General features: G+C 32.1%; 2 protein-coding genes across 22 annotated transcripts; one reads left to right on the forward strand and one right to left on the reverse strand.

Annotated features, from left to right (window-relative positions):
* Nucleotides 1-2555: 2555 nt before the first annotated feature.
* LOC112272932 (microtubule-associated protein RP/EB family member 1C) lies at nucleotides 2556-4924 on the reverse strand. Its single transcript, XM_090245371.1, has 3 exons — nucleotides 3632-4924; nucleotides 3341-3487; nucleotides 2556-3152 (listed from the first exon to the last, which is right to left on the reverse strand). Exons 1-3 carry the CDS (start codon nucleotides 4262-4264, stop codon nucleotides 3003-3005), a joined length of 930 nt encoding a protein of 309 aa, XP_090101497.1. The 5' UTR covers nucleotides 4265-4924; the 3' UTR covers nucleotides 2556-3002.
* Nucleotides 4925-5156: 232 nt separating this feature from the next.
* On the forward strand, nucleotides 5157-15511 carry LOC112273123 (uncharacterized). 21 transcript variants are annotated; one of them, XR_016499079.1, is made up of 17 exons: nucleotides 5157-5318; nucleotides 5778-5850; nucleotides 6779-7268; nucleotides 7392-7546; nucleotides 7719-7817; nucleotides 8364-8617; nucleotides 9024-9159; nucleotides 9361-9495; nucleotides 9676-9788; nucleotides 10198-10687; nucleotides 10955-11047; nucleotides 11211-11303; nucleotides 11452-11655; nucleotides 12035-12322; nucleotides 12540-12707; nucleotides 13145-13718; nucleotides 14194-14679. XR_016499079.1 is itself a non-coding variant. In XM_090245366.1 (14 exons), the coding sequence occupies exons 1-13, from the start codon at nucleotides 6833-6835 to the stop codon at nucleotides 12684-12686; spliced, it is 2643 nt and encodes an 880-aa protein (XP_090101492.1). In that variant the 5' UTR covers nucleotides 5380-6832; the 3' UTR covers nucleotides 12687-12707; nucleotides 14936-15511. The 21 variants fall into 21 exon arrangements, 3 of the variants coding, with proteins under 3 accessions (XP_090101492.1, XP_024357310.1, XP_073385527.1); XR_016499076.1 differs by having other exon boundaries at nucleotides 5158-5318; nucleotides 5997-7268; XR_016499072.1 differs by having other exon boundaries at nucleotides 5160-5318; nucleotides 5778-7268.
* The last annotated feature ends 497 nt before the right edge of the window (nucleotides 15512-16008 follow it).

The raw sequence follows: 16008 nt of genomic DNA on the forward strand, positions 1-16008 counted from the left end.
AAATTATATAAATTTTGATTTTTTATTTTTTATGTGATTATTTATATTGGGTTGATATAACTTTTCAATTCTTAGAAAACTTTCTCTTGATATAGGCTCATTATAAATTTAAGAAAGCAATATTATTTATGTCATATATGAAATAAAATTGTATTCTATTTCATTTTTTTAATCTTTAGACATTTGAGTTGATTTTTTTGAATACAAAATCAAATAAATAATTTTTTATTTATTTTATTCAATAAAAGAATTAAAATTTTGTGACTTCTTGCATTTTCTTTTAAGTATGAAGATTTGCTTATTATATTTTTATTAAATATTATAAACATTTGTTTGATATTTTTAATGATTTTTTGTAATTTTTTATACATATTATATTTTTAAAATTATCTAAATATGATTCCAATACTTTAAAATTTTAAATTTATTGTACAAAAATCATAATTTTATCTATTATAAAACATTACAAATAATTTTAAAACTAATCTAAATTTTAAAGAATTATAATTTCATTAACTATTTCATAAATTTTATAATTTTAATTTAAGTCAAACTATTGTATTTAGATAAAAATTGGTATCATCTAAGAGATTATAATATCAATAAAATAACTTAATTTTATAATATTATATATATATGCACATATATAAAATAATATAAGAAGTTGAAATTATTTATATTTTTATGTTATGGTTCTATCAACTTTTAGATTTTTGTGTATTTAAATTCCAAAAGCAAGTTCCTAGGCTTAGTCCACATATACATACTGTCTAATGAATTAACAACTATATGAGTTGTTCATAAGGCAAAGGTTCCAATACCTCTTGTTGGCCTTAGAGGTCTACTTTTCATAAGTTATGTAGTAGAAAGTCAATATTATATAATAGATGAAATGGTTTACATCACAAAAAGTCATTAATCTAAATTTAGCATTCAATAACACCTAAAGGACAATCTATAATGGCTTTTTAATTTCAAAACATATCATTTTGAAAAATTGAATCTTCTCTTAAAAAGTTTTCAATCATTTCATGATAAAAAAAAAAAAAACACCAATTCAAACAAGCAAATTGAAATTTATTAAACATCATTACCATCTTTGTTTGGATCAATACAGATCTCAAGAATTATCCTTCCTAATGCCAAGTGTAGAGATTGGTTCTTAGTGACCATATATTCCAACTTGCTAAACCCAATTATTACCTTATCCTTTGTTGCCTTACAAAAAATAAATAATGACTACAGCCTAAAGGCATTTTCACTAATTGCATATCTACAAAAATCAACAATAAAACTAGAATAGTAAGTTATAACTTTAGGGGCAAGCACAGATTATATACAGTAAACTTCAGAATGAGACACTTTCTGCCACATGCTTCGGAAAACTGTTTGATTGCATGAGAAAAATCCAAGTTTAGATTCAAGTCCCATGGAACTCACTCACTGCAACGTCGTGTTCCACACCCTCCTCCTCCTCCTCCTCATGCCTCCTTCGTCTGTCTGCCTGCCTGCCTGCCTGCCTACCTTCACTCATACCCAGCATTTCACTCTCGCTCTCACTCACATATCCTCTTCTCTTCTGCTGCACTTGAGCTGTGGCATTTCCTGGTGTCACACATTTCTTCTCCTTCCCCGCACGGAGAGTCAGTCCTTACCACATGCCCATCCTCCTCCCTGAGGAGCTGTGCAGTCACTTTCCCTTTCCCCTCCAACAATCCACTCTCCTGCAACAATCCTCCTCATCCCCCCCTTCCCTCCCATGTATTGGTTTCTGGAATGTCGTATGCTTGTGTTCTTGGTGCCGATCTAGCAGATTTAATGTTCCCTGCTACCTCGCCCTTCCCACACACAACACACAAGAAACGAGTTGTGGATCAAAGCATCTGGGTAGACCCAATATCTAAATCCAGCCAAGTCAGCGGCTTATCAATCAAGCCAAGTCAAGCGTGTTGGTGAAACTGCAAAAGCACAATATGTAGACTGCGTGTTCTTTACACCCCTAGAAGCATAACATGTCCTCGCTAAAAAAAAAGTCAGAAGAGCTTTAGGAAGCACCATTTAAACCATCATGTCAATAACAACTTGTAGAACAGACAAACGACCGCAACTGCATTGGCCCACAAAAGAAAGCCCCAACTAAGCGAACTGAGGTCCCCGTCACGCTCAGGTCATGTACAGGTAATAGAAGCGGGATCCTGTAATAATATTGCAGAGTTTCCCGTAACCTTCCGCCATCACAGGCTTCGAGACATCTGTGTTGCCAGGTTTCACATGAACGTCCACAACTAAAATAATAAAATACAACACTGACAAACTCATCATTGCATAATCTGACCATACAGCTAAAACGAGACAGACTCTCTGACTCTGCAGAACTTAAGCAACCATCCTCATCTGACGAAATTCCTGCCGCACACATGGCACACGACAAATTCAGAAAAAAATTCCGAACATTAACCCGACATCCGACTATCCAATGGCGTCCATGACAATTCTACAGTGCAAATTTCCAACCAACAGTTCATCTTATGTGCAATTAACACGACTCCCTCAAGTAAGATGAAACAAGCCTTCCAGTGTTCATACTTTGACGATCTTCTCATGTCCAGCTCTTAACATGGAACCTTCAAGGACTTTAACCATCAAGGACATTAAGACTGAAAATGCCACTTACTTCTACCGTACAATTTCTTTACAGAGTCTATCCTGTTGTTGGCCGACTGTGTAGAGCGGCAGCCTCTGAACGGAGATCCAGGCCAACAGCTCGTGTCTAAAGGTCACCCATGGCCATCACACTACACTACACTACACCACTAATTCAAATAGTAAATGAGCAAAATTCGAGATCAATATGCCTGATAGAAGTCTGGACAGGCCGCTGCGAACAGGAGGAAATGATATGCACGCCTGAGAAACTCTGGCACGCGAGGCGGCATCCATGTGTTCAAAGTGGGCACTCGTATGCTGATTCCTTGGCTGCGAATGCTAGAGAGTCGCCAGCACTAACCTAAAAAATCATTATTATCGTCCATGTTTTGAGATCCTGGTGAGAGCATGTCCCGATCCGACTCCTCCATCATGGCTTTCGCCTCAGCTATCACCGAGGGCTCGTCCTCTGCTGCATATAGAATTCTTTGCACAGCCTTAACAACCTGCACTCCGTGCGAATCCCACAAAAACAACCGTCAAATAGTGTATGATCATCCACCTCTTTCACTCTAACTCGGATGAAATAACGCAAAAATAGTGAGACCGTCACATTTAATAACCGCACAAACAAGCCCTAATGTACTTGTGGGCAACCACGAAACAATAACAGCGCGTGCCACAGAACACCGACCGGTATGTGGCTCAGCTCCGGAGCTTGACATAGAATCTCGATGTCGCGCAGCTTCGTGAAGTAAAAGTCGCGCTCCTTCTCCAGACTCTCCACCGACAGCTTCAGCTCTGTGATCTGCTTCACGTAATCCTCATTTACAGCAGACACCTGAGGAGCAGCCACCCATCCCAACCATTCCACGCCTGAGAATCCCATCTTCACCCAGCCCCCCTAAAACCACACCCTCACTTATTACACATTGTTGCAAGTGATCGCACGCACGAGACAAAGAGGTGAGATCCCATCCGATACCTGCTCCTTGCCAAGATCCTTCATGTGCTTCGCCGCATTCACATTCGTTCCAGCCGAACCACCACCTCTTCCATTTCCATTCATGTTCGGGTTCATGTTCTCAGTGGTCACCCGCCGGGCTGCACCAGAACTCGCCTTCACACTCGCACTGGATGCAGGCTTGTTGCTGCTCTGGCTACTATAGCCCATCCCCAGCGCCCGCCTGTTAGTCTCCTTCCCTCCCTTGCACGCCTCCCTCCTCTCCGCCGCATTATACGCGGAATTCACCTGATTGTCGTTGATCTGATCGCAGTACCGCTTCATCCACTGTAGAAACTCCAGGTTGTCCAGGGGTCGCCCCTTCACCAGCTTGCTCACCTCGATATGCCGCCCGATCTTCAGCTTGTTGAAGACATCCTGCAGCACCTTGTAGTTCTGTATCATCTCATACTCCGACTTCGCGTCGAAGCTAACCTTGTGCATGGATACCATCCCCGGGTGCACCACATCCATCAGCTGGCAGTAAACCGCCCCCGAAGCCGCCTCCTCCACCTTGCTCAGCGACAGCTCTAGCGTGTTATTGACCCAGCTCAAAATCTCGTTGCGACCCACAAAGTAGGCCGCGTCCATCATTCCTATGGTCGTCGCCCCCATGCTCTCAACTTCACAAATACCCCGAAATTCCTAAACCCACACCACCACTTTAACACAGAATCCCCAACCAAGAGCAACCTCTTAACCCAACCCACATACCCACATATGCGATGACCCTGAAACCCAACCCCAGATCACTTCACCCACCACAAACACTCCCCAACTCCCATACAACCACCAACCAACTAAGACTGCGCCACAATGCAGGCCTTCAAGTCTCGACTCAAGATCCCCTCGTCGGTGGGGCAAAACCCGAAACCAGACAAACCAAAACCAAAAAAGAAAAAGAAAAAAAACAAAAACAAAAACAAAACAAAACAAAAAGGGAAGGCAAATTCCAAAAAACTGTAAGACAAGGAGGGATTGGAAAAAAGAGCAGAGCAAGGAGAGCCAACTGCAATACTTTCAATCTACGAGAACAGCATCAACACTAAGACACTCCAAGAAAACAGACACGCTACTACTCTTCAGCCCAAATGCGCGTATTCCTTCACCTCCTCCTCGTTTCTTCGTCTTCTGGTCGCTTACAGAGACACACAGTCACGTAGAGTTCCCGAAGCACAAATGCAAGCAGGGATCAGACATTGGTAGCAATGCAGCAACATCTTCACAAACAGAAGTGGTGAAGGAATATACAATCCCGCCCTGGATACTGCGACGCGATGCGGTGCTGTGCTCTGCAGAGCCCGGGTTTGAATGCAGCGGGCCGGGCGGGGCGGGGGAGGGGCAAGAAGGGCCAGGCCCGGGCCCGCGCTGCCATGCAACGGGGGCTCAACGCTTCGCTCCCTCCCCCGTTCCTCGTTCCCCATCTTGCACTCCTCCTCTTGAACGCGTTCCCCGGATGACTCCCTTGCTTTCGCTTTAAAGTACTCGGACCTTAAGGGGAGAAGGTAAAAGTTGAAGGTTGTTCTGCTTCTCCGGAAATGGCTTATCTCCTTACGCTCATCCTCGTTTTTGCTATGGCACTAACAACAACATGAAACTAATAATAAATTATTGTTATTATCCGGAGTTTTCATACTTAGTTTCTATCTGGGTTTTACTAAATTTACCTGTTGGTTCTTATTTAAACTCTTTTTTTTTCTTTTTCTTTTTTTCTTTTTTTTGTGTATGTGTGTGGTTTCTCCTAGTCCATTTTGATGTGTTATATTTCAAATATATTTGATTCATATGTTGAATTATTTATATTTATATAATAAATTATTTTTTACTTGATATATTTTTATTATTAAAAATAACAGCTTAAACACAGGCATACAATATATATATATATATATATAGTCAAAGAATTGGTGGCTGCCATTGAAATATTCTAATTGGCTAAATTCAAAATGATTTATGATTGAGTAAAATTATTAAACTTTTATTTTTTATGATTTTTTGCAATACTGTTAACCAATACACATTTTTTCTATTTTTAATTTTTTTTAAAAAAATGTTTAGAAAAAATTATGGCAGGGTATTTTTGAATAGTTGAAAAGAATCATTAAAAAGGATAATTTTTAAAATTCAGGTGATCACACATCAAATGAAATTCTTATGAGACCTAAAAACCATTTAGCTTGCTGAACTGGTCTCCTTCTCTGGTGTGTGCGTATATTGTAATATATATATATATATATATATATATGCTAAAAAATAATATTTGATGCGGTGATTAAATGCTACAAAATGAATTTCAATCATTTTCAAATTACAAAACTTTTGTGGGAATTGACAAGGAAATATTTAGGCAACAGTTCAATTTGATGTTAACAACTTTATACTCTTTCTATATTTAGATAATATCTACATTAAAAAACATCAAGAAAAAAATTGTATTATACTTATTAGACAATCCATCAAAGTTGAGTTCATTCTGTAATGGATTTGAAAGTATCCAGTTTTTAGTCCAAATGTTTTTGTTAACAAATATTTAGATTAATTGAACCAACATGGATTAGTTTTCAAAATGTTGAAAAAAAAAAACAAAAAAACAAAAAAAAAAATCATTATATTGAACTTTTGGAAAAAAATGTTAATGGAACTTGTGTATCTTCATTAAATTTACACAAAAGGAAAAAAATGAAATTGCATTCAAAATAAAGTGGTATTTCTGATGAAATTGAGTGCATAACAAGGGTTATAGTTTGATTGTATATATACATTGAAATATTCAAATGCAATTTCTTGTGTGTATATATTCAAGGATTTAATTTTGACACCATTCATAATGCATGATTTAAATTATGGTCTGTAAATGTAATTGTATTTCATGTCGCCTCATTTGAATTGTAGAATGTTTGATTTGATGATTTAACTTGCTAAACAGTTTGAAAAAAAAATTAAATAGAAAAATCAATCGTGATCATCATTATTGTAATAATACATATAAACTTTAGAATTTTCGGTTAGAATTGAATCATTTATTAGAATAATTTGGTAATTTTTTATGAATAAAAATTATGATTTTTACACCCAAAATGTTGATGCATTTTAACTTTGGCTTTTTGACTAAAATATTTCATACACAAGATCATTCAAGTATTACCAAAACAAACAAAAAAAGATTGAGAAGAATTTATCAACATGGAGGAAAAAAGATCTTCAAGAAAGGTTTCCATAGTATCAATTCCAATTCCTAAAGTTGAGAGTTCAATGAAAGATAATAAATCACCATACACGGCTGCTATGGAGCTTGAAAAAGCCCGAGAAGAGGAAAAACAAATATACAAGTTGTTTTTAGAACATGCAAATGTATTGGAGCTTCTCAATACATATGAGCATTTAAAGAATTCAAAGCCTTCACCCACTATTATGAGTGCATGGATGTGGCATTCATGGAGGAAAGAACCAAACAATTTAGAAAGCTTGGAGAAGAATGGTGAAGTAGAAAGAGTAAGAAATAGCAGAAGAGGAGCACTTGAGAAGGTTATGGTTGAAGAAGAACAACAAGAAACAAATTCCAACAAATTTGTTGAAGGAGAAGGAAAGGCTTTTTTAGGGATGAATATTTATTATTTTGGTGGGTTTATGATCATTGCTCAATGTTCTATATATATATATATATAGCATATTATATTATCCTATTTTATATCATTATATTGATATATAGATATGATTTTGAGTGAGAAGATGCCATTTTTAGGTAGTTTCAAGCATGGTTTTTTGCATGGCCATGGTTTATTGAAGTGGAAGTCCAATTTTGGAGAAGATCATTCATACTTAGGGACTTTCTTTTATAATTGCTTGCATGAAAGTGGAAAATATGATTGGGATGGAAATGGCACTTACATTGGCGCGGTATTGTTTCTAATGAGTTTATTTATGTATAAATGAATACTTTTTGTCCTTCATTCATTCATTCATTCTTACATATATATATATATATATATATATGTGTGTGTGTGTGTGTGCGCGCGCATGCAAATAGTAAATTGAGGTGGAAACTGAAGAAACTTGTAGATGCATGTAGATCTTTGATGGATTCCCAAACAAATCAGGTAACATGCGAAAGGGTACTTGTGGAGATGCATATCGTGGAAATTTTGCTCATGGTTTACGAGAGGGATTGGTATTTCCTAACCACATAACAGTTTTGAATACTGCTTCTTCTTATTTTTCCTGTTTTTTCTCTCTTTTTTTTCTTTCAAAACCATTATTTTTACATAAATAAATCCATCAGATATGTCAACCACAAAACAGTTTTTGAAAAGAAAAGAAAAAACATCTATATATATATATATATATATACACATATGTATATAATCAAGTCTCAACTACCAATACATGGTACTTTACGTGTGTGTATACATATATATCCCACTTCAAAGAAATGCTTCAAATTTTCATATTCTTATTTTTAATACATTTTGTTTGACTGCTAAGAATGTACTCTTCCATAAAACACCAGTCTTCTGTATATTATTTGTGCATGAACAAGTGTTTGATTGCTGTTCAAATTCATTTAAATCATATTGTACAGTCTGTTTTGTAACTTACTGTAAGCTTCCCTTAATTTTTTTTTAATTGTATCAATTTAAAAAAGAAAAAAGAAAAAGAAATCAGCTGAGTATCATGTGTGGTAGTATTTATAAATTGGTTTTCAATTCATATGTAGGGTGAAATGACATATAACGATGGGATAAATAGTTTGAATTATATGGGTGAATGGATGCAAGATCAAAAACATGGTCATGGAAGATTTCTATACTTACATTCAACTTATGAAGGGGAATGGAGGCATGGAAAGCATGATGGGATTGGCATCCAAACTCAAATTGTAGACAAAACAAAAAGCAATTGTTTACAGATGCCTGTATATTCTGCTACTGTTTATGAAGGAAGCTGGATCAGAGGCTTTCCACATGGAAGGTTATTTATATATATGTATCAAGAGAGAGATGATGCATTAATTTTCATTTTATATTATCCACAATTGTGAAGAAAATAAAGGATTGTTTACATGAATCATTTTTTTTCTTTTTTTCTTTTTAATTTTTTATGTTACTTGTTGCTATACTATAATGTTACATAAAATAATTCCTCTTAATAGTGGACAATTAGTTTATACTATTTCACATATGATGAATTTTGAAATTTGTAAATGATTGTCCATTTCATAAGAATGAAGAATTTACGTAGTTTGTGAAGTTTTTAAACTCACAAACTTGTACATTCTTAAAGCATTTATGTCAGTAAAATCAACCCAATATATGTTACATTAACATCTAAATTTAATGTGACACAAAAATTATGCTTTGTTTGGTTTTGTCTACAGTGGGAAACAGTTATGGATTTGGGACCAAAACAAGGAGATCCTTGGTGTTTTGCATAATGCCTATATTGGAGGCTTTGAAAATGGAATGAGGTCCAATAGAGGCACTTTTTACTATGCTAATGGTGCAATATATCAAGTATTAAAATTATTTAAAATAGAAAATAGAAAAATTATAAAAATAAAATGTATAATATTTGATAAATTATTGCTCAAAGCAAAAAAAATAATTGTGATACCTGATGATTTGATTAGCATTTTCTGAAGCAATAATTCATTCTGCTTTAAGCCTTTAATATTAAAAAAATATTAAAATATTAAATATATATTTCTTTTGAAGGGATATTGGAAAAATAATTTAAAAAATGGACACGGTTTGTATACATATGAGGATGGAAGATTGAACAAAGTCATTTGTAATTTAGATCACTTTGACATAAACAACAACAAAGATACAATGATTCTAATCAGACATGTGAACATTACTAATAAATTATATATCCTTCATAAAAATTGACCACTGTGTATTTTTTTTTATACCATTAAATTATTCTGGATAATACATAAAATTAAATTCGTATTATTTTATAAAAAAATTATTATATGTAAAGTGTTTAAAAACATAGATTTTTATTGTTAGTGTAAACATTTTCAGGCTTTGGACAATGTCACAAACAACACTGATGACATGGACAGGCTGAAATTAAAATTGTTGTATATAACCCTAAGATTTGCTAATGCCTTTCGAACTACATTCCACAACTACAGGTTAGTAACATTAAATACATGTTTTTTTTTCCTTTTCTATGAAGTATGTTTCAATAAATGAACTATGTTCTCTATTAAAAATCATTTGTATCTTTCTTACGCTAGCAATAAATCATAAGCATGCAAGATTTTCTATGTCTGAGTTGAGTTTTTTGAATATACCAATACTTAGTTTTCTCTCCCATAATAACAATAACAAAGTCACTGTAAACATGTTTATTGAGTTTCTAAACCCCTCAAAGCAACGTTACAATAATTTTTAATTTTAAGTTTGAATAAAGCATTAGATAAACAGCTCATTTGATATCATTTAAAATCCAAAGATTAATATATTAAAAACTAGATGTATTACTACTCTTAATTACATACAAGAATTAACATAGATTTTTTTGCTTTATTATAAAGTCAGTGCTCTAAGCATGCAAGCAAGTGAAAACATCCCACAAGAAAAGCAAGAGCAGGTTGATTCCACACCAACATTTACAAAAGTGAACCAGAATTCTTCTAGGAAATCAAGCCTTTCAAAACGTGATGGAGAAAAGCTTTTGTCTCCTCAACTCCTCTTGCCGGAAAATAAGAACTTAGAACAACAATATTCAAATGAAGGCGGCATACCATGTGAAATTGACCAATCTTTGCTTCTTTTAAATGCCATCTTCAAAAACCATGGTTTGCCCAATTCCACAATTACCAAAGGCTCAGAAAACAACTTTTCTAAAGAGTATTTGGAGCATATAGCAAAGTATGTGCAAAATGAAGGAAGTGATGTCACTTCTATTAGTAGTGGATTTGGTGATGTCAATGACAATTTGTGTAATATTTATAAGAACATGCGCTTGGAAGGCCAATCGTATGCTATGACAGTGGAAAGTTTTTGGCATCTGTGTTATAGTGCTCATGTATGTGTTTGTGTAACATTGTTTGATGAAAAGTAATCAATACTTTAATTCAGTCTTTTTATTTTTTATGTATTTTCTACACAACTTAGTATCATTTTGTGTGAAAAAATAGAGGATTCCCCAATTTAATAATCAAGCTTCAAGTTCATATGAGAGTTTCATAATTTGTGTGTATGAGGAATAAAAGAAACCTATTGTATGATTGTTTTAATTGTTATACTTGTAAATGAGTAAAGCATACACAAAAATTATGTGGGTGTATTACAGATTATGGAACCTGGACTTGGATTAGCTCAAATAGATGTGATAATCTATCCTCCATCAAATGCATGGGATGATGCTTTTGACCTGTATTGCCCGGTAAACTTTTTAAATAATTCACTTTTAGTATTTGAAATCCATTTTTTGATAAATTCATATGAAAATAACTCTACTACACATAATTTAAAACTCATGTAGTTTAAACTACATAAAAATACAAATTCGAAACATATTTGAGATTTTTTCATATGATGTTTTTCAGAAAAGAAAACTGATTCACCAAGAAGTAGTTGAAAATCTAATAAAAATTGGTTTAACCAAATGTTTTGGGTGTGGAATTCAACTTGAGAAGAAGGTATTTAATATAGGTCTCCTAAAGTTTCTTCCAATCAAATCATGGTTTTTCCAGTCTGAATATTAAAATATTATATACAATATTACCTCATAAAATAAATATTGATAATCTAATTTTTTTTATTTTTTGTTTTTTTCTGAAATACAAGTTGCATGAGTTTTTTGAGAGTTGCTTCAATAAAATTGGGAACAACAATGAAGATTCATTATATAAGTTTTCTGTGGACCAACCTACTCAAGCTGTTCTTCTTCAATACAAGCAACATTTCAAAGTTTTATTTGGAAAGTTTATTTTGAAAAGTAAAACAAATGGGTTTTTTATTAAAATTAAGCACATATTTAATTTTTTCTTGGTAAAATTAATATTATTATCATCAACTCTAACTCTAATATCCTACCCATTGTTGTTTTTATTACAATCATTACTAATGCACAAAAATCTTTTTGGTATATTGCACAACTCATTCATCATTTTATTTGTTCAAAAAACTCAAAATTTAAGATATTTCTGATACTAAAAAAAAAAAAAACAAAATTCTACAAATATTCACAAAGCACAAAGTTATAATTGTACCATTTTGTTACACACAAATGCATCAAATCAAATATAACCAACTATTTGATTTAATTATAGTAACCATACCACTATAATGAAGATTTCTATGCATTATTACTTTTTACTAGTTTGGAATGTTATTAAAAAAATACCAACATGCTGTTTCTATTTGGTAGAATGTTGTGTATAATTTTGAAGATCAAAAACATTTAGATGGCAGTGCTCCAAAGGAAAGTAATCCTATTCCACAAAAGCGGCCACCATCTAAAACCGTTGAACAAAAAGTTCATCAAGATGAGAATGTTGCAGATAATAAAACAACTGGATCATATCAAATTTTATTGAAAACAATTTCAGAAACATTGTATCAAATTAAATATCAAGATGGGGATCCAACTTTGTATTTAGAACTTGAAATCAATTTCAAGGAGTTTGAATTGATATTGCTGCAACTTGCAAATTTGGTATGTAAATTTGTTCTACTATTTCAATTACACAATTTGTTGAAGAGATTCCTCATTATTCTTTTAATTCATCACTCATGATTTACTCACTATCTCTCTTTCTATAGACATATATATACACACAAGTTATTATTTTAAAATGTGTATATCATATAATTGTGTCATATGAAAAAAAAAGTCATTGATTGCAAACAAAATTGATTTTCTGGAATTATAGAAACTCGGTCCTTATAAGTACTATGCAAATGAAAGTCCTGTGAAAACAAATGCTGAATTAATACAAAGTTTTATGAATGAAATATCACAATTGTCTCTCAAAGCTAAAGTTTCATTTGAAGACAAAGAACTCTCATCCAAAAAATAAGAAATTTGATTGAATAATAAGGTAAATAATTTATAGTTTGTATTAAGTCTCCTCTCTCTCTCTCTCTCTCACACACACACACACACACATATATATATATATATATATATATATATTTTATATATATATGCATATATATCTTATATCTTAATTTTTTATTCTTTCTCTCTCTATATATAATTGTTTCCATTTCATCATGTTCCAGATTCAAGCTATATCTTGCTATACATATACATACAATCATGCATAAATAAATACATGTTTGTTTTGATCTTATCCTGAAATAGTTTTACAAGGCTATCAAATGCTTTAGGAACATAAGTAAAATATGTGCAATATCAGTACCTTCATTGTAAATATTATGCAAAAAATAAATGACATGTTAAAAAACAACAACATAAATTTCATGAGTATTAAATCTTATAACATTGTTAATGTTTTAATTTAACAATTTGCAGTAGGAATGCCATAAAATATTGCTAGCGAGAAAACATAGATGAAACATGAATCATGTTACAGTTCTTTAAATCCAGTACTTATAGATATAAAGGATAACCATCTAAAATTTAATATAATTACGTCAAAAAAACATATTAAATTCGGCAATGCTATGAGGATGGAATTGCATTAAGTTTATTATATTATATAATCTGATTTTTATTGAAGTTTTTTAGAAACTTTTATGCCACATTGTAAGATTTTCAAATCAAAAACCATTTCAACAAATAAGGACACTGTTTTGAAATTTTATCAGAAAAGTACAACATTCACTATTGTATCTTTTTCAAAGGTTGTGATGTGTTCTAAGCACAGCAAGGACTAAAAAGTACATTTGAACTTTAAAGTAGCCATCATACATGATTACGCATTTTGAATCAATTTATTGGAATTATTATTTTTCCTTATTTATATATGATTGTGTATTGTATCACTGGTTCCACTACAGTCATTTAACAGCTGTGAACAAATTATGATTGTGGAAATAAATCAAAAAACAAGATCACAAGACTAGACTCATCTATATTCACACTGGTAGTTTAAAACATGCTTCAATAAATATCATATTAAAAAAATTACCACTTCTGAGGTTCCCAGATTTTTATGTCTTAATTTAGATTTAAGTTTCTTGTATTTTTTCATTATTTTCAAACAAAAATATAAACCCGTTTCAAAATTTTATATATATATATATATATATATATATGTACATTAAATGCATGTATACTTAAACATAATGCACTTTTTTCTTTTTTTTTCCTTTCCTCTTGACATGGCTGGGGTATACCCAATGCATTGATTGGAAAGGTAAGTCATAATGCATACTTTTCAATTGTAATATTTATAAAACAATGTAATATCTATGTACTTACATACAAGACTTATATTAACTATCACATTAAAAGTATATAAATTTTGTTATTGGCAATCAAAAGAGACAAAAAAAAAAAGAAAAAAAAAAAAGGCTGGCATATGCATTGAATGGCTGATTGCATGCTAGTTTTTGTAGAATAGAAGAGCTTGGCTATGGTCGTAAAGAGGATACAATTTTGGGGTGGAGGGAATTATAAAAACAACAAATGGGTCATATTCTACACTTCCAAAAACTAGCATCTTGGCTTATCATCATCATTATCATCAAAATAATAAATAGTAGTAATATATATCACAAGGAAGAAGGGATACCACAAAGAACTCTAAATGAGACAACCCTACCCCCATCCATGAGAAGGAATAGGACGTAGGGAACCAAATGGGGACACAATATTGCACCCTTGTGGTGCAATATTGTTGTTGCGGCCGTGATGGTGGAGGTGATTGTTTTCATTACCCCCTCCACATCAACCCCCATCCACTATTGTGGTCTTTTTGATGTGAATGTGTTTGAGAATTGATTGGAATCCTTCACCAGCCATTTTTTTGATTTGGGTGGCTCACTCAATGAAAAAGAAACCACTTGATGAAGGAGGAAGAAAAAAAAAAGAAAAAAGAAAAACCATAATGGTTTCATGTGAGTGCATGTATATGTATGTATGTATATGTATATATATATATATGGGGGTTGAGGGCAACGATTGCATGACCAAATGAAATGTAAATCAAAGAAGGAGACATAAAGGATGTAGTGTGTACTAGGCTTGTGGCTTTTTGAAATTTAGATGTGTTTAGTGCTAAATAAAGTTCAATTAAAAAAGGATATATATATATATATATACATAAAAACTAAAATGGTCTTTTTCTTTTTCTTGCAGATTTGGTGAAACACTGAAACATTATGTTAGAAGAAAAATATTTTCGTTCATTTTCAAATACAATTTAAATAGCTATTGTGTGTTTCTCAAAGTTATAAACCCCCTACATTATATATGTTTTATCATGGTCAAGTAGATGTAAGGTAAAAAAATTGAACTGAATTAAAGTTGAAGTGATATTCTTTAAGTATGGATTCAAGTTACATTCATTTTTCAAATTCAAACATCCATTATATAAAAATTCACATGTAACAATAAAAGCACAAGTATAGTTTTTGTTTACTAGTTTGTTGTAATTTAAAATCATGAACATTGAAACCGAATGTAGTTTATAACTTCGTCTTTTTGTAAAATTTCAGATAGAATTTGAAATTTGAAACCTAATCTCTGAAGATGATTATTATTATTTTAGAGTTTAGATTACTGAATATAACATGAAATTGGCAAGTTATGTAATTTCAGAAATAACTCACTTACATAAGATGCCAAATATATATATATATATATATATATATATGAAATATACCAATGTCATTGAAAATAACCATTTGTTTAAACCATTTGTTTTGATTAAAATTCTTGTTACACAACAAGGGATATGATGGATTTAAAAATGCTACATACTATATTGTAATGTAGTCGGAGTTATTATAATTCTATTTTTTCTAAAATTTTGGTGTAAAAAAAATCATAATCGTTTTGTTGAATCTTTATTTTTCCAATAAATCCGTATTTTTTTTGGTATGTTTAATGGTATGTTTCTATATTGATTTTATTTTCAATCATATGATAAATTTTTAGATTTAATTAAATAAAAAAAACATGTATGTGTGTGTGTAATTATGTATGTATATACCTACACACATAAGAAATGATACATGATTCTCTGTGTTATCAACTAACCTTAAAAACAATGCATAATTGCAATGAACTGGACACTGTATTGAATTTACAAGTTGAAGTTTTTATTAAATTGTATTTTATTATTTATTATTTATTTATCTTCTTACATTGAGAATATAATGTGGATACAAATTTTAAGAAATATGTTTGAAACTTAAAATGATACAAAA

This window comes from Physcomitrium patens, chromosome 20 (genome assembly GCF_059467195.1).
Source record: "Physcomitrium patens ecotype Gransden chromosome 20, ASM5946719v1, whole genome shotgun sequence".
NCBI classification, from domain to species: Eukaryota; Viridiplantae; Streptophyta; class Bryopsida; order Funariales; family Funariaceae; genus Physcomitrium; species Physcomitrium patens.

Excerpts from the sequence above, each read along its gene's own strand:
- LOC112273123 (XM_090245366.1), top strand. The coding sequence starts at position 6,833 with ATGGAGGAAAAAAGATCTTCAAGAAAGGTTTCCATAGTATCAATTCCA. Across the intron at positions 9,789-10,197 it reads ACTACATTCCACAACTACAG|TGCTCTAAGCATGCAAGCAA; the intron begins GTTAGTAACATT and ends TTATAAAGTCAG. Across the intron at positions 11,304-11,451 it reads GAATTCAACTTGAGAAGAAG|TTGCATGAGTTTTTTGAGAG; the intron begins GTATTTAATATA and ends CTGAAATACAAG.
- LOC112272932 (XM_090245371.1), bottom strand. The coding sequence starts at position 4,264 with ATGGGGGCGACGACCATAGGAATGATGGACGCGGCCTACTTTGTGGGT. Across the intron at positions 3,488-3,631 it reads AGGATCTTGGCAAGGAGCAG|GTGTCTGCTGTAAATGAGGA; the intron begins GTATCGGATGGG and ends GCTGCTCCTCAG. Across the intron at positions 3,153-3,340 it reads CGGAGCTGAGCCACATACCG|GTTGTTAAGGCTGTGCAAAG; the intron begins GTCGGTGTTCTG and ends CACGGAGTGCAG.